This window comes from Amblyraja radiata, chromosome 5, assembly GCF_010909765.2.
Source record: "Amblyraja radiata isolate CabotCenter1 chromosome 5, sAmbRad1.1.pri, whole genome shotgun sequence".
NCBI lineage: Eukaryota > Metazoa > Chordata > Chondrichthyes > Rajiformes > Rajidae > Amblyraja > Amblyraja radiata.
The window spans coordinates 57,676,572-57,702,659 of record NC_045960.1 but is presented as its reverse complement, the minus strand read 5'-3'; the positions used below and the strand labels follow the sequence as shown (position 1 = coordinate 57,702,659).

Below are 26,088 nucleotides of genomic sequence, written 5' to 3'. Positions count from 1 at the left end.
ATCAACTTCACCATCAATTTTCATCCTGCACTCAAATTTACTTGGACCATCTCCCCTTTCTTGATCTCACAGTCTCCATCTCAAGAAATAGACTATTGACTGACGTCTATTACAAACCCACTGACTCCCACAACTATCCCAACTACACTTCTTTCCACCCTGCTTCCTGCAAAGACTCTATCCCCTGCTCCCAATTCCTCCGTCTACGCAGCATCTGCGCCCAAGATGAGGTGTTCAATACTAGAACATTTTCTCATTCTTTAGGGAACGGGGGTCTCCCATCATAGATGAGGCCCTCACTCGTGTCTCCTCAGTACCCCGCAGCTCCGCCCTTACTCCCCATCCCCCTAGTCACAACAGAGACAAAGTCCCCCTAATCCTTACCTTCCACCCCATCAGCCGCTGCATACAACACATAATCCTGTGAAATTTCTGGCACCTCCAACAGGATCCCATCACTAGCCACATTTTCCCATCTTCACCCCTTTCCGCCTTCCGCAGAGACTGATCCCTCCGCAACTTCCTGGTTATCTCATCCTTTCCCACCCAAACCACCCCCTCCCCAGGTAACTTCCCCTGCAACTGGAGGAGATGCAACACCTGTGGCTATACCTTCTCCCTCGACTCTGTCCAGGGACCCTGACAGCCCTTACAGGTTAGGCAGAGGTTCGCTTGCACCTCCCGCAACCTCATTTACTGTATCCGTTGTTCAAGATGTGGACCCTTATACATCAGCGAGACCAAACGCAGACTGGGCGATCGTTTCACGGAACACCATTGTTCAGCCCACATGAAGCAACCTGATCTCCCGGTTACTGGACACTTTAATTCTCCTTCCCATTCCTACACGGACCTTTCTATCCTTGGTCTCCTCCATTGTCAGAGTGAGACTAAACGCAAATTGGAGGAACAGCATCTCATATTTCTCTTGGGCAGCTTACAGCCCAGTGGTGTGAATATTGATTTATTTCACTTCAGGTAGCCCCGGCATTCCCTCCCTCTCTATCCCTCCTCCATCCAAGTCGCACTTGCTTCTCATTTTCACCCTCCAAACAGCTTACAATTGTTTGTTTCCTTCATTATCATTACTTTTTTGCATATCTTTCATTCATTGCTCTTTATCTCTCCACAACACCATCTATATCTCTCATTTCCGCTATCCCTACCCAGTCTGAAGAAGGGTCTCGACCTGAAACGTCACCCATTCCTTTTCTCCAGAGATGCTGCCTGTCCCGCTGAGTTACTCCAGCTTTTTGTGTGTATCAAAGGCTTAGACAGGGTAACTTGAAAGAAACTGTTCCCTTTAGCGGAGACGGCAATAACCAAGAGTCAGCTATTTAAGATAGAATGTTTACAGTGTGTTGATAAAATATTTTCCCCCCCACAAAGCAGTGGCGGTTACCCTTCTGTCTGAAAGGAGAGCCAAGGCAAAACCTCTCGTCACATTTTAAATGTACCTTGGTGACCACTTGAACAATAATAACCCAAGCAATAGCCTTAGAGATGAGAAGTGAGTTTAATCTAAATAAGTCAATTTTGGTCAGTGCAGATTTGATGGGCTGAATGGCTTCCTCTCAATGCCTTAAATCTTTATGATTCTGCACAATATGGCATTGTTTGTCAATGCCGGATACCTGGTGCCTCGTGTACTGTCTAGGTGAGGTCTGTGGGATGATTTACCAGGTTGTATGCAAAACAAAACATTTCACTGTACCTAGCTACATGTGACAATAAAGTGTCATTGAATAATTGAATAATTAAATTGAAAATAGTGTCAATAATTTCATCAAGCAAGTGAGATAATCTCCCCTTGGTTGGAAACCCTCCGAAATGTGCTCAAAATTCTATCCTGTTGTTGATTTTCTACAACACAATAATGTATTTTTCAAAGATGTGTGAATTAATTTCGTGCCTCCCCTGCTGCAGTCTTATAGTTCTACCCAAAATCTTTACTTGTTTTATTCCATCTTCTTTTAGACACAAGTTAGCGACAACTTCAGCCTCAAGGAGCCCACGGATTATAATTGTTTTTACTCTTCTATCTTCCCTAAAATTATTGAACAATTTCCCTAACTTCTAGTTCACCTATTCCTTCTAATTGTGAAACAACTTTGGAGATGTTGCAAAGAATGAGAATTGTTTCTATTAATGATGCAGCAGTTTGAAACTGTATTTTCGTTCTGTAATCTATATCTCAATCCTGCTGAGATTCATAGGATATAACCTCTTCTCCTGTGTTGCTGGCGGAAACAAAATATTCTGTTTAAGTCAGTTCACTCAAGATTACCATTCACCCATAAATCAGTATAACACAGGGATCTTAATGCATGAAATTCATTAGGTCAACAAACAGCTTCAGCGAATAATAAAGAAGGCTAATGAAATGTTTGCCTTTATTGCAAGGGTAGCTATAAAAGATGGGATGTTTTTAGTTAAACTTTACCGGGTGCTAGTGAGACAGAACTTGGAGTACTGCCTCCAATTTTGGTCTCCATATTTTGCGGAGGATGTGTTTGCGTAGGACATAGTGCAGAGACCATTCATGATATTTTATTCCTATGATGGAGAGATTGACATATGAAGGGAGGCTGAGTCTAAAATTATTTGAAAATAAAAGAATGAGAGATAATTTTAATGAAACCTATTAGTCCCAGGGTCGTTGCTGAGACAATAGTTCCTCTAATAGTGGTATCTAGAACCAGGGGGGAATGTTTTGGAATAAGTTGCACATTTCAGATGGAGAGGAATTTAATCTCTCAGAGTGTCAAGGATCTCTGGAATCCACAATCTCAAACTGGTGGGTATGCAGAGTCATAGAGCATAGAAAAGCACAGGTGCAGGCCCTTCGGTCCACAATGTCACATGATGGCAACACCAACTCTTAACTGCCTGCTCATAATCCATATCTATTCCCTGCATATCCATGTGCCTATCCAATAGCCTCTTAAATGCCACTATCGTATCTGCCTCCACCACCAGCCCCAGCAGCGCGTTCCAGGCACTCAATGTCCTCTTCATAAAAAACGTACACCTTACATCTTCTTTAAAACTTGCCTCTCTCACCTGTGTACCGTTTATCGTTTGTCTGTGCACTGTGGATAATTGGATTGGGTTCATGTATAGTCTTTTCTTTGACTGGATGGCACACAAACAAAAGGTTTGCACCTTACCTCAGTACACGTGACAATAATAAACTAAACTAAACGTGTTAACAACCTGGGGGCAAAGGTTCAGACTGCCTTCCCTTCCCAAGCCTCTCTTAATTTTATGTACTTCTATCAGGTCTCCCCTTACCTCCTTGAACAGTCATTGAATATTGTGAAATTGACAAAAGTATAAATTACAGAGGACGTGGTGAAGAGTGTGAGAGAGTGATATTGAGGCCAAGATTGAATCAGCCACCTCTTACTGAATGGTGGAGCAGGATTAAGGGTCAGGTAGCTTTTACCTGGCCTGTCCCCATGCTTTCATAAAATTGTTGACATCTGCGGCACTCATCCATGAACAAGCTGATTATGACGTTCAAAAATGTTTCACACTTTATACGAATAATGGACTGGACAGCTTGTGATGTCAATAAAATCAGGGGCATGTAAAATAAATGAACAATTCAAATAATTGAAAAATTAAACAACATTTAGCATTAATAAATCTAACTGAAACATATTTTCTGAAGTGCATTAGAAACAGTAATGCTTGTTAAAATAAACTAATGAAGTCATTTTATGTCATATAGCAATTCCACAAAGGTTAATGTCCCGATTCAAGTGAATCAGACCATACAAGTTGGTACAAAGCCAAAGTGCCAAACACACAGTGTGTCCAGTCGCTCATGTCAGAAATGCCCTGGACTCTGTGGCGAGTCTAGCTGTGGAATGAGATGTATCAACAACAGGTACACAAAATTGCTGGGGAAACTCAGCGGGTGCAGCAGCATCTATGGAGCGAAGGAAATAGGCGACGTTTCGGGCCGAAACCCTTCACCTCCTCCTACTTACCCTTGGACCATAAACCCACTGACGAGCACCAGGCCACCATTTCTAGCACCATCAAAAAAATCCGGAGACTGTATCAACAACATTTCCACTTTGCAATGGGCTGACCTGTGAGAACTGACACGGAAAGAATCTCACCAGCAGTTCTCTTTGTCGCTGCTGATAAGAGTTGAATGCATATCACTGGGATTATACAGTGGGATGAAGCGGACATGGATTAGAACGTATAAAATGCAGATTTTGTCAAACCTCTGAGGCTTTCTGGTTTAGTTTATGTTATGAAATCTCCATGCAATACCATCTCCAGGCATCACTGTAAAGGCCAGGAAGCACCAAATGCATTCAAATAGATATTTCAAGCTTCATCATGATTTAATAATTTATTTCACCTTGTAGCCAAGGCTATCGCATGTTGAGTTTGTGTGTGGCAGGTCCTTCATGCTGAGGCAAACAAGCAGCCTTACATGTCAGAAGCACAATGTAACTGATATATTAAAACACTGGTAAGGCTCTGAGTCCTACATATATCCATCAAACACGTTTTGTCTGCAGAATTAATTTCAAAGATAACCAGAGAAATAGGTTGCTTACTATTTTTGCTACTACGAAGCAAGCTATATTTTCCATAGCCAGAAACAATTATTTTTGGTGAATATGAAAATAAAAATAAGAAGCCGATTTAACTGTTAAGTGCAGTTGTGATTAATTCAATCAGATCAGTTATCTCTGAACCAATGAAAAATTACAAATTTCTGCATTTATAAACATTCCTTTCCTTAACTGAAAGTAATTACCATTCAGTTCCCTGCAATTAATTATGGTTGGTTATGAGTTACTGCCATTTTATTTGTGCAAATGACTACCAGATAAGCACCATTATCATATATATATATAATATATATATATATATATATCTCTCTCTCTCTCTCTCTCTCTCTCTGTGGCGAGTCTAGCTGTGGAATGAGATGTATCAACAACAGTTCCACTTTGCAATGGGCTGACCTGTGAGAACTGACACGGAAAGAATCTCACCAGCAGTTCTCTTTGTAGCTGCTGATAAGAGTTGAATGCATATCACTGGGATTATACAGTGGGGTGAAGCGGACATGGATTAAAACATATAAAATGCAGATTTTCTCTCTCTCTCTCTCCCTCTCCCTCTCCCTCTCCCTCTCCCTCTCCCTCTCCCTCTCCCTCTCCCTCTCCCTCTCCCTCTCCCTCTCCCTCTCCCTCTCCCTCTCCCTCGCCCTCGCCCTCTCCCTCTCCCTCTCCCTCTCCCTCTCCCTCTCCCTCTCCCTCCCCCTCCCCCTCTCTCCTGCACTCAATAGCAAAAATGTCCTTCCTCCAATTAGGGGACCAAAACTGTACACAATATTATTACAGCACAATAACTACAGAGGTGAAATGGACAACACCCTGTCTTATGAAAGGACAGTTCAGGAGCCTGATCACAGAGGGGAAGAAGCTGTTTTTGAGGCAGCTGATGCAAACTTTCAAGCTTCTGTATATTTTGACCGATGGCAAAAGATGGAATGGTTGGGGTGGGACAAGACTTTGATTAAATTGGTTGCATTGCCGAGGCTACGTGAAGTGTCGACAGAGTCAATGGTGGGGCGTCTGATCTCTTTAACAGGTTTTGCTCCACTGTCCTTATCTTTGAGCTGGGATGGCATGGGTTATGATCACCTTACGTTGAGGGAAATTATGTTTCAAACTTGTGTCAGTGCATTGAATTAATTGCAGAATAATAATCTGTGATGCTACACATTTAGAGCACTGTTGAATTTGTGACATTATTTTACATTAAAGAACAATACATGAACCAAACGCAGGCAGAAGTCATATTTCATCTTGAACCTGCTCCACCATTCAATATGATCTTGGCAGGTACTGTATCTCATCCACCTTCCTGCATAATTCCCATTTTGTGTTGCCTAAAAATCCATCAGTATATTCAGTAAATGAGCATTTACAGCTTTCTGTAGTTTACGATCCAGAGATTTACAACTGTATAACTGAGATGGCTGAAAGAGCCTCAGTACTGGAAACTCAATGTCCCACATGATGGAGATTACATGTGAGAGAGAGAGAGGGGGGGATAAGAAGGAAGGGGTGGATGGGACTAGGGGAGAATACGTGTTCAGCACGGACTAGAAGGGCCGAGATGGCCTGTTTCCGTGCTGTAATTGATATATGGTTATATGGGTTGATAATATTTGCTCAATAAATAGTCAGAGCTGTGAGAATGGATGAGGAAGCACAACACATGAGGCTACATGGATTGAATTAAAGAACAAAAAATAAACAATCATACTACTAGACCAGTTGTTGTTGCCCTCTGAACAATACAAGAGAGATATAAGAGCAGAACAATTGAAAAGCCAAGGAACTTCAGATGTTGGGATCACACAAAGTACTGGAGTAACTTGGTGGGTCAGGTATCATTTCTGGAGGACATAGATAGACAACGTCTCAGGTTAGGTCCCTTTAGCAAGTCTGCAAGCAATTTTTTGACAAAGCAATAGGGCAGTAATAGCAGGACATTTCAATGACCCTAAAATTAAATGGGATATAATCAGTGTAACAGTGTTACAGAAACCATAGATGTCCTATTGTATTTAGGAGAACTTTTTAAACCCGTATGTGGCATGCCTAAGAAGAGGTGAGGTAATTCTGGATTTAGTTTTAGTGAACAAGTAGACTAAATGCAGACCCGTTAGGGAGCTGATGAATCTGTTTTTGAAATAGGCTCTCCCCCTGACGTCACTGGAAGGTGGTGGAATATTCTGTTTCACTGTACCATTGGGGGGGGGGGGGGATTGTGACGTCACTGGAAGCTGGTGTTTTGGCTTTTTTTGAAACTTTAATCATGAATAATCATGAGGGGGCAGGATGTGCGAATAAACCGGGGGGGGGGGGGGGGGGGAGGGGTCGGGGTGTGAATAACCCGGGGGGGGGGTAAAGGGGGGAGGTGGTTGGGTTATGGCACTCGGCAGCTTGAGAGCCCATTGTGATTGATGCATTGTTAGTGGCATTGTGACATCATCAGTGGAAAGTCCTGGAAAAAGGCTGTTTGTGAGAACCTTTTTTTGCCTTTTTTTAAACCTGAATCGTCAATAACTTGTAAAATATAGGATGAAATCTTAAGTGAACCTGATGACTGCATGGAAGGGGAAAATGGGAGTCAGAATATGTAAAAAATTAAGTGCTAGCGCGTAGCGTTTTGACGATGGTAGAAAAACACATACATTCACACGCACACACACACACACATGTATACATACATACAAGATGAGACTTTTATAGGTATATAGATGCAGATTGAAGGAGTATCAGTGAGAGGACATTCATCGTTGATCATAACTGTACCTCGGTAAATGAAACTAAAGTCGAGGAAAATCAAAAGATGTTTCATAAAAATATAAAAAGAGAGGATAACTGAGAAAAGAAGAGAACCTGCTGCAAAACCAAAAATATAAACTTTATGTGGAGGAAGAGGATGTAGGTGAGGGTCTTAATGATTATTTAATAATTACAGTGGGGAGTGAGGATAATTTTGTAGTGACGGCAAATAGTGCATAATCGGTTGGGATAAACAAGGTTAAAAACAAAGAAGTGTTAAAGGGTTTTGCATTTTTGAAAATAAATAATTCACCAGGGTTGGAAAAAATATTTTGCCGGCTGTTAGAGGAAGGAACGAGCAAATTGCAGGGACCTATTTTACAATTTTTCAATTCATCTTGGCTACCAACATTTTGGCAGAAGGTTTGAAGATTACTAATGTTGTACCATTGTTTAAAACATAGGGAAAATATATACTGAATAAATACAGGCCATTTAGTAGTGGGAAAATCTATTCCATGAGCAGCACTAATAAATTGTGATATAGCTACATAGAAAGTGATACCGATTGTATTGGAGACGCATGGAACTGCAGATGCAGGAATCTTGCATAAGTGATGGAGAAACTCAGCAGGTCCGATGGATCAGCATATGAGGTGGGAATGTACAGGTGACATTTTGGGTTGGGAGCCTACTTCAGATTTTGGTAGGGAAGAGAAAGCTGGAAAAGAAAGGCAGGAGCATAACAACGCTCAGCAAGTGATAGGTGGATGCAGATTAGTGGCGTTTGATTGGCAGATTGGTGGGGTGCGTGACAAAGAAAACATAAGATATCAGAAAAGAAGTTCAGTGAAATGAGGGAGGTACAGAGCATCAGTGGAGTTTGGTACAAAGTAACCAAAATGATGCCCAACGTTTTTAAAGAATGGCAAGGCCCCTGCTGTTAGTTCCAGAGACCACTCCAATTTGAGGAAAAACAGAGATGATGGTGACACAGTGGCACAGCTTGTAGAGCTGTTGCCTCACAGCACCAGAAAACAGGGTTCAATCCTAACCTTGGGTGATGTCTCCCTGTGAACGCATGGTTTTCCTCTGGGTGCTTCGTTTTCCTTCCACATCCCAAAGACATGCAGGCCTTTGTAGGTTAATTTCCCCTAGTGCATAGGGATAGGATAAGAGAGTGGAATAGCAGAGAACTAATGTGAATAGGTGATTGATGGTCAGCGTGGATTCGTGCTGTATCCATGCTGTATCTTTAAATTAATCTTTAACTCTGGAAAAATGATCGATAAGTGAAAAAAAAAACATACAGTGGTGCAGTGGTAGAGTTGCTGCCTTACAACACCAGAGACCCGGGTTCGATCCTGACTAAGGGTGGTGTCTATGCGGAGTTTGTACGTTCTACTCGTGATCACGTTCTACTCGTGATCGTGATTCTCCGATATCTTCGGTTTCCTCTCACACTCCAAAGTAGTATAGGTTTGTAGGTTAATTGGCTTGGTAAATATAAAATTGTCCCTAGTGTGTGTAGGATGGTGTTTATGTGCGGGGGCCGCTTGTCAGCACAACTTGGTGGGCTGAAGGGCCTGCTTCCACGCTATATCTCCAAACTAAACGAAACTAAATCAAATGTGATAGTTCAAGAACACAGATGACACAAGGAAACAATTTTATATACAGCAAGTTGTGATCTGAATGCAATGCTTGAAAGTGTGCTGGAAGCAGATTTAATAATGACATTTAACTGCAAATTACATAAAGTGCTGAAAGGAAAGTAGAATAAACTGCAGAGCTATAGAGAAAAAACACTGAATATTGTTGGATGGTTATACCAAAGAGCTGGCAGAGGAACAGCGCAATGAATAGCCTCTTCCTGTGTTATACCATCCTGTGAATCAATGGGTCTTGAAATTAATTTTATCTAGGAATATGCTGTCACTCTTCTTCCTGTATTGCCATGAGACTTTTTCCTTTGAAGTAGAGGTCAGACAGGCCCTTGATTAACATTTATCTGAAAGATAGTGCAGCCCTGAGTGTGCTGCATTCAAGTGTTGGCCTATATTATATGCTGAAATCTCAGGGGTGACATTTAAATCTGTGGACTGACACACTAAACAAAGGCTGTCAGAAACGGCAATGGGACGTCTTATTTTTGATTTAGAGGTCTTTCTGGGTTGTGGAACTTTGGGTCTTAAGTGGCTGAATGTTGTCTTTAATGTGACATACAGACCATACTGTGGCTTATTAACAAATTATTAACAAGCTTGAATGCAGCAGCAACTTTGTGAAATAATAGAGAGAGGAATGTCAAAAAATAAGTGCAAGAATTCTTTCATGATAGCGATGGAGCTGCAATTAGCAGTACTGCCTGATCCACTTCCGACTCTAGGTACTGACACTGAGCAAATTGCATGTGAGCAAAAGGTTTTCCCCCAGTGTTCCTGTTTCCTCCCATGTCCTAAAAAAGTGTCGATAAATTAATTAGCAACTGTAAATCATGCCTTGTGTAGTTCAAGGGATTTAATGAACATGGCTGAGAGCAAATCACCTGCCTGGGTTTAAGGACAGGAAGAGTGGGGGAATTGGGATTGCACCTAATGCATATTTTCAAGGCAGAGATAATATTCGTAATTAGTACGGGTGTCAGGAGTTATGGGGAGAAGTCAGGAGAATGTGGTTAAGAGGGAAAGATAGATCTGCCATGATTGAATGGCGGAGACTTGATGGGCCGAATGGTCTAATTCTGCTCCTATCACTTATAAATGGCCTCCTCCTGGTGTTGCTTAGTTTTAGTTTTAGCATTACAGCACAGAAGCAGGCCCTTCGCCCATTGAGTCCACACCGACGACTGGTCACCCGTACATTAGTTCTATTGTACTAGGGACAATTTAGAGACCAAATAACCTACTAACCAGCACGTCTTTGGAATGTGGGAGAAAACCGGAGCGGCCACAGAAAACCCATGCAGTCACAGGGAGAATGTGCAAACACCACACAGACAACACATATAGTCAGGATTGAACCCAGGTCTCTTGCGCTGTCCACTATGCCACCCTAAAGATAAGGTAATGCTGTCATTATTCTTACAAAAAGATTATTTTTTTACTCCAAGACAAAATTTACAATATTTATTGAAAAAATTACGTTCATTACATATTTTCATTTCACATGAAATAGAAGGAGGCCATTCAGTCTATTGAGTTTATGCTGGCTCTTAGAAGAATCTCATCAGCCCCACTCATACTCAGTTCCCCCTTACCTACTCACTTGCACATGCCTTAACACATTTGGACTCTCCCATCACCTTGCCACATAAGGGGCGATTTACAGTAGCCGATTAGCCTAGTAATCATCATGCCTTCAGGTGTGGAGCACCTGGGGAAGCCCACCCAGTCATAGGGAGCAAGCACCATACAAACATTAGTGGACGTCAGATTCAGACCTGCACGGCTTAAGCTCTGAGATAACTACAATACCAGGAGCACCCCATTGCTATCCAAAGCTAGTGAGCACACGGTGTTCAGGGATTGGTAGTGGCCTCATATTGTTTGGTTTCAATGCATTTGTCTGACAGATTCCTATATGAAGTTTGCTTCTGCTGTTGTGATTTATGGATGTTGCCCAGTGTAATATTGGCTCTACAATATGGCACTGTAACAATTAAGATCTTCTCCATAAGGTTTAGAAGGATATGGTCCAAATGCAGGCAAGTAGGACTACTGTAGATGGGACACTTTGGTCGGGTGTGAGCAAGTTGGGCTGAATGGCCAGTTTCCACACTGTGTGACTCAATGACTCTGTAAGTATACAGTTACAGAGCTTGTTAAAGGTTTTAACCTCAGATATGAACATTTACCTAAGGACCAAGGATATGGATGTTGGCAATGGCCAAAACTTGGGTATGCTTGTGCAATGCTTGTACAGATACTGCTTTCATGGAGTAGAACCCATCTTATTTCAAAATATGTCACAACTCCACATTTAACAGGAAGGCCAATTTATCTACTCTGTATCAATTTGCCAAAATGTTAATCTTGAGATTAATAGGAGAATTCATTTAGCTTAATAACTGCCATAGACCTTGTCTTCATGGATATTAGCAAGTTCTTTGACAATTTACTGTATGATAGGCTGTTGAGAAAGGTTGGATCATATGGGATGCATGTTAAGCTAGCCAATTAACAACAAATTGGCTTGAAGACAGGAAACAGAGGGTGGTGGTAGAGGGTTATTTTTTCAGAGTGATGTGCCATAGAGATTAGTGCTTGGTCCACTGTTGTTCATTGTTTATGTGAATTAATTGGACGTGAAAGCCAGTAAAGAAAGATGACTAAGTTTACAACAGGATCTTGATCAACTGGGCCAATGGGCCAAGAAATAGCAGATGGCATTGAATTCAGATAGATGCGAGCTGTTGCATATTGATAAGACATACAAGGCTAGGACTTGCACTGTCGAGCCTTGAGAGGTACTGTAATACAGAGATATAAAGGTGTTGGTACACAGTGCTATGATGCTGGACAGGGTGGTGAAGAAGTTTTTTGCATGTTTGTCTTCATCTGTCAGTGTATTGAGTACAGGAAGATAGACACAAAATGCCAGAGAAACTCAGCTGGTCAGGTAATATCTCTGGAGAAAAGAAATAGGTGACGTTTCAGGTCGAGACCCTTCTTCAGACTCAGATCGAGTACAGGAGTTGGACATCATGCCACTGCTGTAAAATACATTGGTAAAACCACATATGGAGCACTGTGTACAATTCTGGTAACTCGGCAAGAAGAAGGATTACATTGAACTGGAAGGGGTACAAAAAAGATTTATTGTGTCTGGAAGGTTTCAGTTATAAGGAAAGGTGGGATAGCTGGGTCTTTTTTTCTAACATAGGAGGCCAAGGTTTGACCTTATAGAGGTTTATAAAATCACGAGGGGATTAATAAGATGAATAGGCACACTCTTTTCCCCAGAGTAAGTGAGTCTAAAACTAGAGGGCATAGATTTAACATGAGAGGGGAAAGATTTAAAAGGGCACTTTTTCACATGAGTATATGGAGTATATGGAAGGAGCAGTCAGAGGAAACTATAGAGGTGGGTAAATTACAACATTGAAAAGAGAATTGGATTGGTTCATGGATAGAAAAGGTTTAGTGGAATATGAGGAAAAATACAGACAAATGGGATTAGTTTAAATAGACATCTTGGTTGGCCTGGATGAGTTGGGCTGAAAAGCCTGTTTCTGTGTTGTTTAACTCCATTATGTTATATTTAAAACTCTTTGAAAATCTCTTTATTTTATACAGCCCATCAAATACATATCACACCTCAGTAATTGAAGACACATATGTTGATTAAAATTGTTGACTATTGCATCGATTCAAATTCAGATATTATATCTTTGGACAAAACTGATTTTTAGTAAGATGTAAGATGAGAAAAAAATTGCCATGCCAAATCTTGGGCAAAAATATTTTGGCACTACAACATCTATTTGATTGAGTTCTAATAGCTTTCTCTCAAGCCTTTTTTCCAATTAAAATGTTTCTGTTTGATTGGCTGTAACAAGATCTCATCTTAGTAAGAAGGCTGATTTTTCTTTAAAGCGTGAGCAGAATACCATAGTGATTCAAACATTGACAATCAACATTCTGACTATCAACATGTATAATTGCTATTCAACACTATTGTTTGAGATGCACCTCTGTATGTTCTATTTGAGATAATTTCAAAAACAAGATTGCCAATTTACAGCATTTCTAATTGTTAATGCCAGAATGGCAATGTGGGGCTCTACCTCATGGGTAATAACAGACAGAGGCGCATTTAGGTTTTTTGATCAGTTTAAGCTTGTCAATAAGTAAACTCAGCAACATCCTCATTGAAATGGTTTGGAATGAGAGTGCAAGAAAGTTTTATTGGGAAAGTAGCAATTTTAATTGTGTACGTACCCTCAGTGTATTAACCCAATTAAACACACACACACACGTGTGTGTGTGTGTGTGTGTGTGTGTGTGTGTGTGTGTGTGTGTGTGTGTGTGTTTATATAATTATTAAAGAGAATTGCAATAGTTGAAAATGTGCCTTCTCAGCTGCATGTTACTGCTCCTCCACAATTTTATTTGTTACGTGGGACCCATTGGGTCCCTGTCACATGGGAGGCCTGGTCCTCTAACGCAACCCGTTCCCCCAACGCAATATTCCACCACTCACCCATAGCCCCCATGGGAGGCCTGGTCCCCCAATGCAATATTCCACCACTCACCCTTTCACCCAACGCAACCCGTTCACCCCAACACAATATTCCACCACTAACCCATAGCCCCCAACTGTGCAGGGGCAGCTCATTTCCCCTTATTCATCCTCTCTCATTTTAAACTTTAAAAAAATGCAATTGCACTTGCTAGGGCTGGCAGAACTCAGTGTCCTGGGATTGCAACATTGTAGCGGGCAGGGCTATAATCCCATTGTGACATCATAGCTGTAACTGCCAGTTCAGATGGAAGAAATATTTCTCAAAGTGGGATTTTGTAAAGTTAAAATTGTGAGTATCTTGTAAAATATAACATAAATCTGAATGAAACTTGATTTTAAAAAAACACACCACAAAACAATTGTGAGTAAGGTGGTCTAAAAATTGTAGCACTACAGGTGCACAACCTTTTATCCGAAAGCCTTGGGACCAGACACTTTTCGTAATTCAGAATTTTTCGGCTTTCGGAATGGCAGATTTTTAGCGTAGATTTTAACGGCTGGCTCAATGGTAGAATGCTCGGCTCATATCCGCAAGGTCGCGAGTTTGCGCCTCGATCCCGGCAGTTACTCAATCGCGAGTTTAAGTCTTCAATGTAGTTTTTTCTTGCAGAATAGGAGAGAATAGGGAGGGTTAGGCTGGGATCATTTTCTGCGAGATGATCTTAGTGCGGAAGACAAGTGTAGGAGAGGTGTACTGACTGTGTGGGCAGAACTTTGGAAGTGATTGCCCACCATTCTCAAAAGCCGCTGTGTCTCCCTGTCCCTGGGATAGCAGAGAGCGATCAAACAGCACAATACCCCCCTCCCCCTCCAACTCCAGAGGAATCCGCTCCCTGATGGGCCGCTACGGCGACAAGTGGCAGTTCGCCCACAGCCCGAGCTGCGCCACCCCAAGAACAAGACGTACCTTGCACACCATCAGCTTCTGCCCCTACGGGGAGCATGTTCCTCTGGAGTTGGAGTGGGGCTGGGCTGGAGTTGCTCATCTGGGATCTCCGTGCTTGCAGTGGGCCTGGGGGTCGGTGTCCCGATGAGGGGGCACAGCTCGGGCTGTGGGCGAACTGCCACTTGTCGCCGTAGCGGCCCATCGGGGAGCGGCTTCTGGTGGTCCTGACGTCTCCGGCCAGTTTGCAGTTTTCCTCTGGAGTTGGAACGGGGCTGGGCTGCTGCTGGCTGTGGGTCTCTGGGATCTCGGTGCTTGCAGTGGGCCTGGGGGTCGGTGTCCCTTTGGTCCTGACGTCTCCGGTGACTGGCACTGACCTGCTGGCATCGCCAACGTGAAGACAGTGCAAAGCCCCCATGCCGGTGCAATGGGCGGGGAGCTGAAGAGGGGAGGGAAGGGGTCACACACATGGCCGGGAAGCAGAGGGGTGTAGGTGGGGTGAAACTGAAGGGAGCGACAATCTGCTGCTGCCTGCCCGCTGAGTTAAAAAGTTCCCACGCAAGACTCACGATACACTGTGTATCGTGAGTCTACCGTGGGAACTTTTTAACTCAGCGGGCAGGCAGCAGCAGATTGTCAATTATTAACCCTCCCGCGCAATATACCCTCACCTTCTCTTTTATGAATGGGGATTTAGTTCCCCTTTCTTTGAGGACCGACCGGAGGTTCCGCTGTCACCTCTGCGGGCCGCCCTCGGTGAACGTCTTCAAGGACCTTTCTTCAAGGACCGAAAAAATGTCCACTATTCGGAGCTTTTCGTTATTTGGAATTTCGGATAAAAGGTTGTGCACCTGTATCATGTAGCGTTTTGACGTAGTTCAGGCCATGATGCACTCACACGCATGCACGCGCACACACACACATGCACGCAGACAAGATGAGAGTTTTAGTCATTTGTTATATTAGTAGTTCAAAACTATGATACCGAAATAAGTTGACTACATTTCAGCTGACATTTCAGCTGACATTGTTACCACTGAAGTGCTTTCAGTAAAATGCAGTTTTCCCAGAAATGTATTGAGTGAAATATTCACAGACTAAGATTGATTTGTATGGATGACTTTTGTGCACCTGTTTTTCCATTAATAATGGCATGAACACAGTTGAAATAGATTGGTTTTTCTGCACATAAATATTAAAACTGTGGCAAGAAGAATAACCTCAAGAAAATGGTTGCTTGTAGGAGTAAAATTAATGTAAGGAATGTTATAAATAAATTGTTATAAGCAAATTAATGATTTGGGAGATCAACTTCTTCTATTGAAAATGCTTTGGGGGCAGGAATAATATTAACACCAGTCTGAAGAAGAGTCTCGACCGGAAACTTCACTGATTCCTTCTCTCCAGAGATGCTGCCTGTCCTGCTGAGTTACTCCAGCTTTTTGTGTCTATCTTCTTATACGATTTGTCAATTTACTTTTGAACCTGTCCCAAATTATCAGGCCAAAACTAGTGCATAAAGAAAATACTGTAGCTGTTTAGAATTTATCAATCACCAGATAATCTAACCAATAGGATCATATGAAATGCCAATAAGGCATCTTATCATTCTTTAAGGAGAGTTTGACGGACTATATTACTTTGCTTGGTGTCACCTTTGTCATCTACTAATTCCCCAATGGCATTTAATCCTTGTTATATTGTTATATTGATTCCAGTTGGGATATGATCTCAGTAATAATGCAGGTATGCTTGTTTTATGTACATACAAGGCAGAACAGATGGGATTTCTGGGGTGGCTTGGCATCCTAACAGCTGCATTACGATGGTAGTTAGGAGAGAAATTACTTATTTCTTCCTCTCATCAGAATTTATATGTGAGGTCAGAAAGAATCTCCTGGGAAATTGGTTACTCCCTAAATTTCTCACCAGCCTAGCATGTAGTGAATGCATGATAGAAATGGTACATCATTTCTAGTGACACACTTATGCTATTACAGCATATAACCAGAATTAATCTTTCTTCCAAGGACCAGTATTTTTTGAATTATTTATTTTTCATCTCGACTTCACTTCAGTAAAATGCCAGTGTTTTGTAATCATTGAAAACTGTTAATAATTTCACAGTAATGTATTTAATTGAAATTATGTACATTTCTTGAGAATTACAAGTTTACATTAATTTAATGCTTTTGTCATTAAAGGACGGCAGGGTGACGTTTATTGGGCATCAGCTTGGAGGCGTGATCTTCATCCCCAACAGTCGAGAACACCAGGTTAAATCTGCCAGTGCAGTGCAGATCACCTACTACCTACAAAGCTATGGTTCTGCTTTACAAGATATTGCAGAGAAATGGGAAACTGAATTCTGTCATCTCATGCTTAAATTTCAACAGGAGCACAGTGATCTGAAGTTGTACCCTCTGACGTCTTCGGGTCTATGGAAAGACTTCTATAAGACCAATGCTGTGGCCAGACTGGAGGTGGTGGTGAGCCTTGTGTTGGTTCTGATTGCCGCCACTCTCACCAGCTCAATGAGGGATTGCCTTCGCAGCAAACCCTTCCTAGGACTGCTAGGAGTTGTCACAATCTGCCTTTCCACTGTGACTGCAGCAGGGATATTCATCAGCACTGATGGAAAATACAACTCCACACTCCTGGGAATCCCTTTCTTTGCCATGGGTAATTATTGCTCCAAAACCTCTCTCTTTCATAAACCGTAGTTTTATTGTGTATCTTAACAGAATACCTATGTGAAGCTTATTCCTCCTTTATAAATGATATGAAGTAAACTTTATGGAGTTGTTTTAAATGTATTCTAATATTTAAAATGTTGGCTATATCTGTGGATATTTGAATATGTAGGTTGGACAGAAAAGTTATTTTTTCAGATACTTGGCAGAATAAATAACACACAAGGGAAAAAATCCAATAGGCAATGATGGTTTAATTTTAAATCCATGTACACTATAACTATGTCTTTCTTTGATTCTAAAATGGATGTAAATTATGTAAATTTATAAATATAACTGAAAAGTTTACCATATAGAATAGAAAGGCAGCTTATAAAACCTGTTAAAGCATGGAGACAAAGTGTCTTTTTATACTTTGCTTCTTCCTATGATTACAAAGGATAATATATAAGGATAGAAATGAACAAGGTCCTTTTTATGGATTACAAGTTACAGATTACTTTGTGTTATTGGATGATAGTGAATTGCAGCCTTTGTATGATTTCAGTGCATGTGCATTTTTTTGCTTTGTGATCCTACCCAAGATGATTTCCATCTGTCTGTAGGAAAGGTGCAGAAAAATAATTCATAAATAGAATTTTACACATCTGCAGAAAATGTTGCACTTCTGATTTCTAGCAGATTTCATTGGTGAAACATTGTCTCTGTTAAGGTACACAGAAATTTCCTAGGACTGGCATAGATACTTAACAGCTTTTGCTCCTTGCAGTAATTTGATCTTCTACCTATTAGTTAGAGTAAGCGGATTGTCAAAATTATCGACACTTACTTCTTCTTGCGTATGGTGTGCACAGCCTAAAGTTGGAGGACAACTTGTTCTATTTGATCTTATTTGACTGTGCACACCGGGTTGATTGCATTTGTCGAAACAGGGCGGACCACGTGAAGGTTGCAATCTCCCACCCCGACACTTACTAATTTTACTTATTTATGTAAAAGGCAACCAAATCTTATCGCTATTTGTGTAAACTAACAATTCTAAAGGGCCTGTCCCACTTACACAACTTTTTCGGCGATTTGCCGGCACCCGTCATAGTCGCAGCAGGTGGCCAAAAATGTTCAACATGTTGAAAATCCAGTGGAGACCAGAAAAAGGTACGACTTTCTGGGCAACTACTGACGACCATACAGGCGTCACCCGGCGACATGTCGCCGCTGGATTTTCAACATGTTGAACATTTTCGGCTCCCTATGATGACTATGACGGGTGCCGGCAGTCGCCGAAAAAATCACGTAATAATAATAATAATAATACATTTTATTTAATGGTGCCTTTCAAGACCCTCAAGGACACCTTACATCACATAATATCAGTAATAAACATACAACAAGGAACAAAGCACCAGTAATTAAAAAAATCAACAATAAAACATACAATATGCAACAAAGCATAGCACAACGAGTTATGATTGATATAACATAAGATGCAGTTGGTGCAGTTAAAATGAGTAAGCTAGTTTAAAAAGATGGGTTTTAAGAGCGGTATTGAATTCTGTCATGGAGTCCAATATGCGGATGTGAGGGGGTAGCGAATTCCAAGGTTTAGGTGCAGCGTGGGAGAAGGCCCTGGCACCCATTGTGCTGAGGTTGATGGGTGGTAATGCCAGTAGACCTGCTGATGAAGACCGCAGGGAGCGCGAGGGGGTGTAAGTCTGAAGGAGGTCTGTGAGATAAACTGGGGAACGGTTATGAAGTGCTTTAAATGTTAATAATACAATTTTAAAGTTAATCCTTTGTGACACAGGGAGCCAGTGTAATTGAATCAGCACGGGTGTGTCATGATCAGTGGACTTTGAGAGGCGTAAGTGGGACAGGCCCTTAATTGTCTGACTAGTTGTTGTTTCTATTTAGAATAGCCATGAGATTGAACTTGTGTCAGGATAAAAGGAGTCATTTTGTTCACTTAATATAAATAATAATGCTCCTTGTAAGAAACATAATCTTTTTGGGTTTCACGGATGTCTTGTTAAGCTGGCAAATTCCCCACTCCGGCAAGGCTCAATGGAAATAAAATGATACTTACATTATCTATTCAGGTCCAGCTGAAAAAATTGAAAGAAATGTTTCAGTCCAGTGCTTTCGTACATTATGACCACACTGCTTTCACAGACCCCAGCCTTGCCTTTAGGTTGTCTAATCTTTTACCTACAATACTAATTCATATTGTTTTTACAATTGAAAAATGTATGGGAAGAACAAAAATTGATATAATCCTTTACTAAAATTAGATTCACATGTTAGGTGACCCAGTTATATCTCCCTGGTGTGCAAAGTGTTTTACATGTTTCAGAAGCACAGGAAGAAAGCTACAACATAGATTTTTGCATCATTGCTTCAATTGCCCACTCAAATTATTTGAAATGTGTTCTATCCCTGTCTTAAAGAATCTCAAATGTCTTGTGGCCCCACATAAAGCCCCACATACTAAACAAGGCTGAGCATGTTACATTGTTGAAAATGTTAACTTCATTGTGTTCATTCAAACCTTAATTCGGCAAAGGGATTTAGTTTAAGAAATTATACAAAATATTAACAACAATTCATGAATGGTTGATAAGTCACTGTTTCACTCCATTCATCCATTTGCATGGCAAATACATTTGAATAAAAATACTGCACAGAGTTCCTCCAGCAGTTTATTGTTTGCTGCAGAGAGTTCCTCGTCCAAGTGATTATTGGCAAAGTGTACTGCTGGATGTGCTCATATCACAAGGGTTGCAGGCATGGGCATCAAAAACAAGAGGGCATGGATGTAAGGTGAGAGAAAGAAGTTTTCAAATGGATTAGAGACTGACTTTGTTTTACATGAAGAGTGGTTGAGATCTGGAACTCACTCTCAGGGGCAGTGGTGGAATCAGATACAATCACTACTTTTAAGAGACATTTAGCTAAGCATTTAAGCAGTGGTAGGTACTATGGGCAAATGGGATTAGCATAGATGGGCAAAAAATGTAGCATGGACATGGTGAGCTGAAGGGTCTGTTGATGTGCTGTACAAATCGATGACCATATCCCACTCTGTACAAATGTAACTGTTCATCATCTCCTCAACAACATTGCCAATCCTTAAATCAATTTAAAGCACATGAAATGTAACTATGCGATAGTTACAATTATTCATTTAAATCCTCATCAAAGGTCACTCTTTATCCTGACTATTGATCCGGAATTATCCCAAAGTTCCAAGGAGTGACCTCTTGCGCTTTCAGCCCAGGAATTTTACAAAGAATCAATTACCAGAAATCATTTATATTTGTGGTATGATAGTACCGTTTTAACAAGCCTAATAATTATTCTCTTAGAATGAATTCAGTTGATATTAATATTGCATGAGGTGCGAAACTACTTTGAGACATTTTAATGTAAAAAATCCAAAGATTTATTAAATCAATTTCAAGAAAGTAAAACTAAATGATTACCTAATGACTTCAAAAAAAAATCCTCGAAAGTGATAGTTGAATGTAACAGATTATATGCAATCTGTGAAGACAAGGAAATGAAGACATATAGTATAATGGCTTATACCTCCTCAAGATGTCCCAAATGCATAGTAGCTCTCACAAACATTAATGTGAGTTTTAAGATGTCTTCAGGACATAATAGAACACTCCTGCTCCCTCACCAGAGAGAGCAAAGGATTATGTATATGTCCTATTGGGATCAGCAATTATGCATTCATCAGGGAGGTAGATCTAGAAATAGTGGACGCATTGGTGATCATTTTCCAATGTTCAGTAGATTTAGGATCAGTTCCTGTGGACTGGAGGATAGCTAATGTTATCCCACTTTTCAAGAAAGGAGCGAGAGAGAAAACGAGGAATTACAGACCAGTTAGCCTGACTTCGGTGGTGGGAAAGATGCTGGAGTCAATTATTAAAGAGGTAATAACGGGGCATTTGGATAGCAGTATAAGGATTAATCCGTCAGCATGGATTTATGAAAGGAAAATCATGCTTGACTAATCTTCTGGAATTTTTTGAGAATGTGACAAGTAAAATGGATGAAGAGAAGCCAGTGGATGTAGTGCATCTACACTTTCAGAAAGCCTTTGATAAGGTCCCGCAAGGGAGACCGGTGACTAAAATTAGAGCACATGGTATTGGGGTTAGGGTCTTGACGTGGATAGAAAATTGGTTGGCAGACAGGAAGCAAAGAGTAGGAGTGAACGGATTCTTTTCAGAATGGCAGGCAGTAGCGAGTGGAGTGCCGCAAGGCTCGGTGTTGGGGCCGCAACTGTTTATCTTGTATATTAATGATTTGGTAGAGGGAATTAGGAGCAACACTAGTTTGTGGATGACACAAAGCTGGGTGGCAGAGTGAACTGTGAAGAGGATGTTAGGAGGTTGCAGAGTGACCTGGACAGGTTGAGTGAGTGGGCAGATGCGTGGCAGATGCAGTATAATATAGATAAATGTGAGGTTATCCACTTTGGCGGCAAAAACAAGGGGGCAGATTATTATCTCAATGGGGTTAGGTTAGGTAAGGGGGATGTACAGCGAGACCTGGGTGCCCTTGTACACCAGTCACTGAAAGTTGGCATGCAAGTACAGCAGGCAGTGAAGAAAGCAAATGGAATGTTAGCCTTCATAACAAGTGGATTTCAGTATAGAAGTAGAGAGGTTCTTCTGCAGTTGTATAGGGCTCTGGTAAGACCACATCTGGAGTATTGCTTACAGTTGTCTCCTAATTTGAGGAAGGACATCCTTGTGATTGAGGCAGTGCAGCGTAGGTTCACGAGATTGATCCCTGGGATGGCGGGAATGTCATATGAGGAAAGATTGAAAAGACTATGCTTGAATTCAATGGAGTTTAGAAGGATGAGGGGGAATCTTATAGAAACATATAAAATTATAAAAGGACTGGACAAGCTAGATACAGGAAAAATGATCCCAATGTTGGGCGAGTCCAGAACCAGGGACCACAGTCTTAGAATAAAGGGGAGGCCATTTAAGACAGAAGTGAGAGAAAACTTTTTCACCCAGAGAGTTGTGAATTTGTGGAATTCCCTGCCACAGAGGGCAGTGGAGGCCAAATCACTGGATGGATTTAAGAGAATTAGATAGAGCTCCAGGTGTTAGTGGAATCAAGGGATATGGGGAGGGCAGGCACGGGGTACTGATTGGGGATGATCAGCCATGATCATATTGAATGGTGGTGCTGGCTCGAAGGGCCGAATGGCCTCCTCCTGCACCTATTTTCTATTGTCTATTGAATGGTGGTGCTGGCTCGAAGGGCCGAATGGCCTCCTCCTGCACCTATTTTCTATGTTTCTATGTTTCTAATATATTTTCAATCACATTGAATCAATAAATAATTGGTATATAATGAGAAAGTATGCTTTTGCTACATTCCATATTAACGCTTTAATTCAAGATTTATAGGAATTGAAACATACGATTGACTGTTTCACACACTGTCAAGTCACAATAATCTACTAATCATTGAAAGTCAATGTATGTAAATTAACTTCTATAGCATAATTTCACTATTTGGAAGCTTATTTTAAGTTTTCAACTATTCTTAATAATTGTCCTAGACCATGTAGATTTGAATATATCGGCTTCGGAGGTAGTCCCTGAAAATCGAGGATAACTGATGTAGTAGACTCTGACGTGACTGATGAGGCCATTGTGGGAACCCATATTGTTCCACAATGGGGTGGGCAATGGGTCAGTGTATAGTTTCTGAGGTGGTGCTCTGCATACTTCCTTTATGCTGAGTTTCTGTGTGCTCCTGGCACGTGAGCTCAGTTCTCATTACCTTTCAAATGTTCCTTCTCTGCTTTGAACGGTCAATGGTAAGAGGTCACTAGGAGGGATATTACATTTTTACAAGAAGACTGAACACATTCTTGACTTTTTTCCTCCATCTGCCGCCTGGCAATCTTCTATTACGTCAGAGACCAGAATGGAACTTTTCCTTGGAAGTCTGATTTCCAGCATGTGAATGATGTGGCCTGTTCCACAGGACCAACTGAGTGCCATAGGGATTCAATGGTGGAGATATTGGCCTGGGTGAAGACACTGATGTTGGTTTCCTTATGCTTGTGGTGAATTTGGAAGGTGTCGTAGAGACTGAATTTCAGTGTCATAAGATGCTTACGGTAGACAGTCCACACCTCCCTCACCCTTTCAATAGCCCATTTGCTGCTGGTGCCTGGCTGCCGTGAGGATTTTGCTTATAAGGACTTCCTAGAGTACAGTGAGCTAAAGTAATGGAGGCTGCATTACAGTGAAAACGCTCCCATCTGGACCCACATGGTTCATCATCCAATGCCTTTTGCAAGCTGGAAAACATAAATAAATAGTTGCACACTCATTTATCACCCAAATTTGTAATTTTAGGGAGGAAGGGTGTTGCTAATATGGTACTGATGCATATACAATGATTTTTTTTGTTGCTTTGCAATAAGGCTGCATTCAAGCTCCAAGTATATAAAGTCCATTAAATAAAGAGCAAACCATGCATGCATAATTAAGGTACAAGTCAAAATATCAAAAAATATATTTTAAATACTAATGCAACAATATTGCAATCTACTTGCATAAAATGGGCTGACATTATTTAATCTTTGGTTGGCCGTTAATAAGAGCACTGCAGGCTATTGTCTTTCAATTGGTGAACTTTTTCATAACGTCCTTGTCTGTACTGTAGTGCAGTAGTGGTGGATGTGTGGGAGGTTAGATGCTTCTGGTTCGGGCCCCTCACATTTAGGGCAGATTGGGATGATCCTATGCGACACCTTGGTTGCACCTTTCATCTGGACCTTCAGCTTTAATATCTAGTTTATAATGTGCTGCCCCATTCATTTGAAATGGTAGGTTCAGGTTAATTCTTTCTTTTATTTCACATTATAAGTGACACAGTGGGACCAGTCTGGAGGCATACTGAAGGCACAAGCTACCCATAGTACATTTAGACCATTACTTTTCCTTCTGTTATTCTGTTAGAGAATTTTCCAAGCAGTAATTCTGCTTAGTAGTAGGCCCCCCTCAGTCATGACTGACCTTGGGTGATGCATCCTGGTCGAATGCAAGCCTGGGCGATGTCATATGGAGGACAGGCTGTAGCCCATGCAGCACGTCCCCCCTCTCCACGTCGCTGATCGATCCAAAGGAACAGCAGGACCGTTACAGTTTGGCACCAGCGCCGTCGCAGGAGCTGCCAGAGCGAGGTTGTAGACAACGACGAATTGCCTTAGGGGCTCCAACTCCGGCTTTTCTTGAGGTTTACTCCTGGAGCCTTTTCCATAACTGGATATGGCCACAAGGAGGTTTTAAATCAGAGTTTTCCCTCTCCTAGATGGACTGCCTTCCCAGGCTGATGAGCCCCATCTGCCCGAGACTCGTGGGGGCGGAAGCGTCTACCTTCCCGTGCTGGTCTATAGCACCTGCCCACTGCCCAGATTCTGCTAAATTGTGGTATTAAAAACTCACCGAGACCTCATGAAACAAATCATAAGATATTTGGCATATTTTATCTAATTTGTAAGTAGCTTAAATTTAGGTAGATGGCAAACAATGAAACTTAAGTAGGAGCTACGAATTATTCTCAAAAACATGGATTTTCAATTTATTTGTGTGGAAATCCCGAAGTTGCTATCAATTTCACAGTATAATGAAAGCAAAAGCAATAGCTGTACTGATATTAAAATCATAAAAATGTTTCAATTTGCAGTTTAATTCAAGTGCAATTCAATTTCAAGAGCAATTGTCAGTTTCAAATTAGCTAGAAATAACAGGGCAACCATTTGAGACCAAGGGTTGGTTCAGCCTACTCAATGACTTGCAATATTTTTCCATCATTTATGCTCTGCCACAAAATCAACGATTTACAGCCAACAAAGCTACGTCAAAGCAGTGGCACAAAAAATTCCATTTTAATGGAAGATGCATCCTCTAGTAATCAACAGAGCTCAGGTATTGGCCAAACTTCAGTCAATATCACAGGTTGAATTTGTGCAGCAGCTTTGGTAGTTGAAACTTTATAAAGTCATGAAATTAGTTTTGCCAGTCATCAATTTCCTTTGTAAAAATCTTATCTAATATTGGTGACAGTGGTCTGGAGCTATTTGTTGACAATGAAGCTATCAATATTTGCTTAAATACACGCACTGAATGATTAACCGACATTATTACTTTCCCCTGTTTAACATTTTCATAGTTCTTTAAATCAACTATTCAAACATTTTGAGACAGGATTATTAAAGAGACAGGCCAAACATATTTTCTAGGTATTGCATATTTTCCAAAATATTATGATGGTCACAAAATTTAAAATTAAACCCTCCGGCATTTCCATTGACTTCCCGTCATAAGTCGTTTAAGAAAGCCAGCCTTTGACACCAGGTTGATATTCATAACATGCATAAACCAAATCATTCAGGATAGAATGCAAGGAATGGAGCAAATGTAATTAATGTTTTATACTCAATGGGTTGAGAATAAAGATGCTGCTTCCCTGTTGTTAATTGGTTCTATAAAGTTTGTCAAGTAAAGATCAAAGGAGGTAATGGCACCAATGTCAAGCTGCCAGAAAGACTGGTGATAGTACATCATTAAGAATCCTTTCTGTGCAGATGAGGCAAAGCGCCTACTTCCACATCATCTTCTGCACATCCTAATCCAATCTTAAATGATGTCTTAAGACAACAATCAGATAGATTTTACTCAGTTTAATCTGGGCATGTGTGAGGTGCTATACTTTGGGAGGTTGAATTAATAGCACTGATATACTGAGGGACCTTGGGGTCCAAGTCATTAGCTCCATGAAAGTGGCAACGCAATTAGATGGAGTGACAAAGAAGGTATGTGTAGGAAAGAAGATGTAGGAAAGAAGATGTCTGAAGAAGGGTCTCGACCCGAAACGT

General features: G+C 41.1%; 1 protein-coding gene across 1 annotated transcript in view; it reads left to right on the top strand.

The window, feature by feature from the left end:
* ptchd4 (patched domain containing 4) overlaps positions 1 to 26,088 on the top strand; it is a 61,743-nt gene that overhangs the window by 8,465 nt on the left and 27,190 nt on the right. The window contains exon 2 of the mRNA XM_033021300.1: positions 16,671 to 17,148. Coding sequence (XP_032877191.1) covers positions 16,671 to 17,148 — 478 coding nt within the window. The remainder of the gene's footprint in view (positions 1 to 16,670; positions 17,149 to 26,088) is intronic.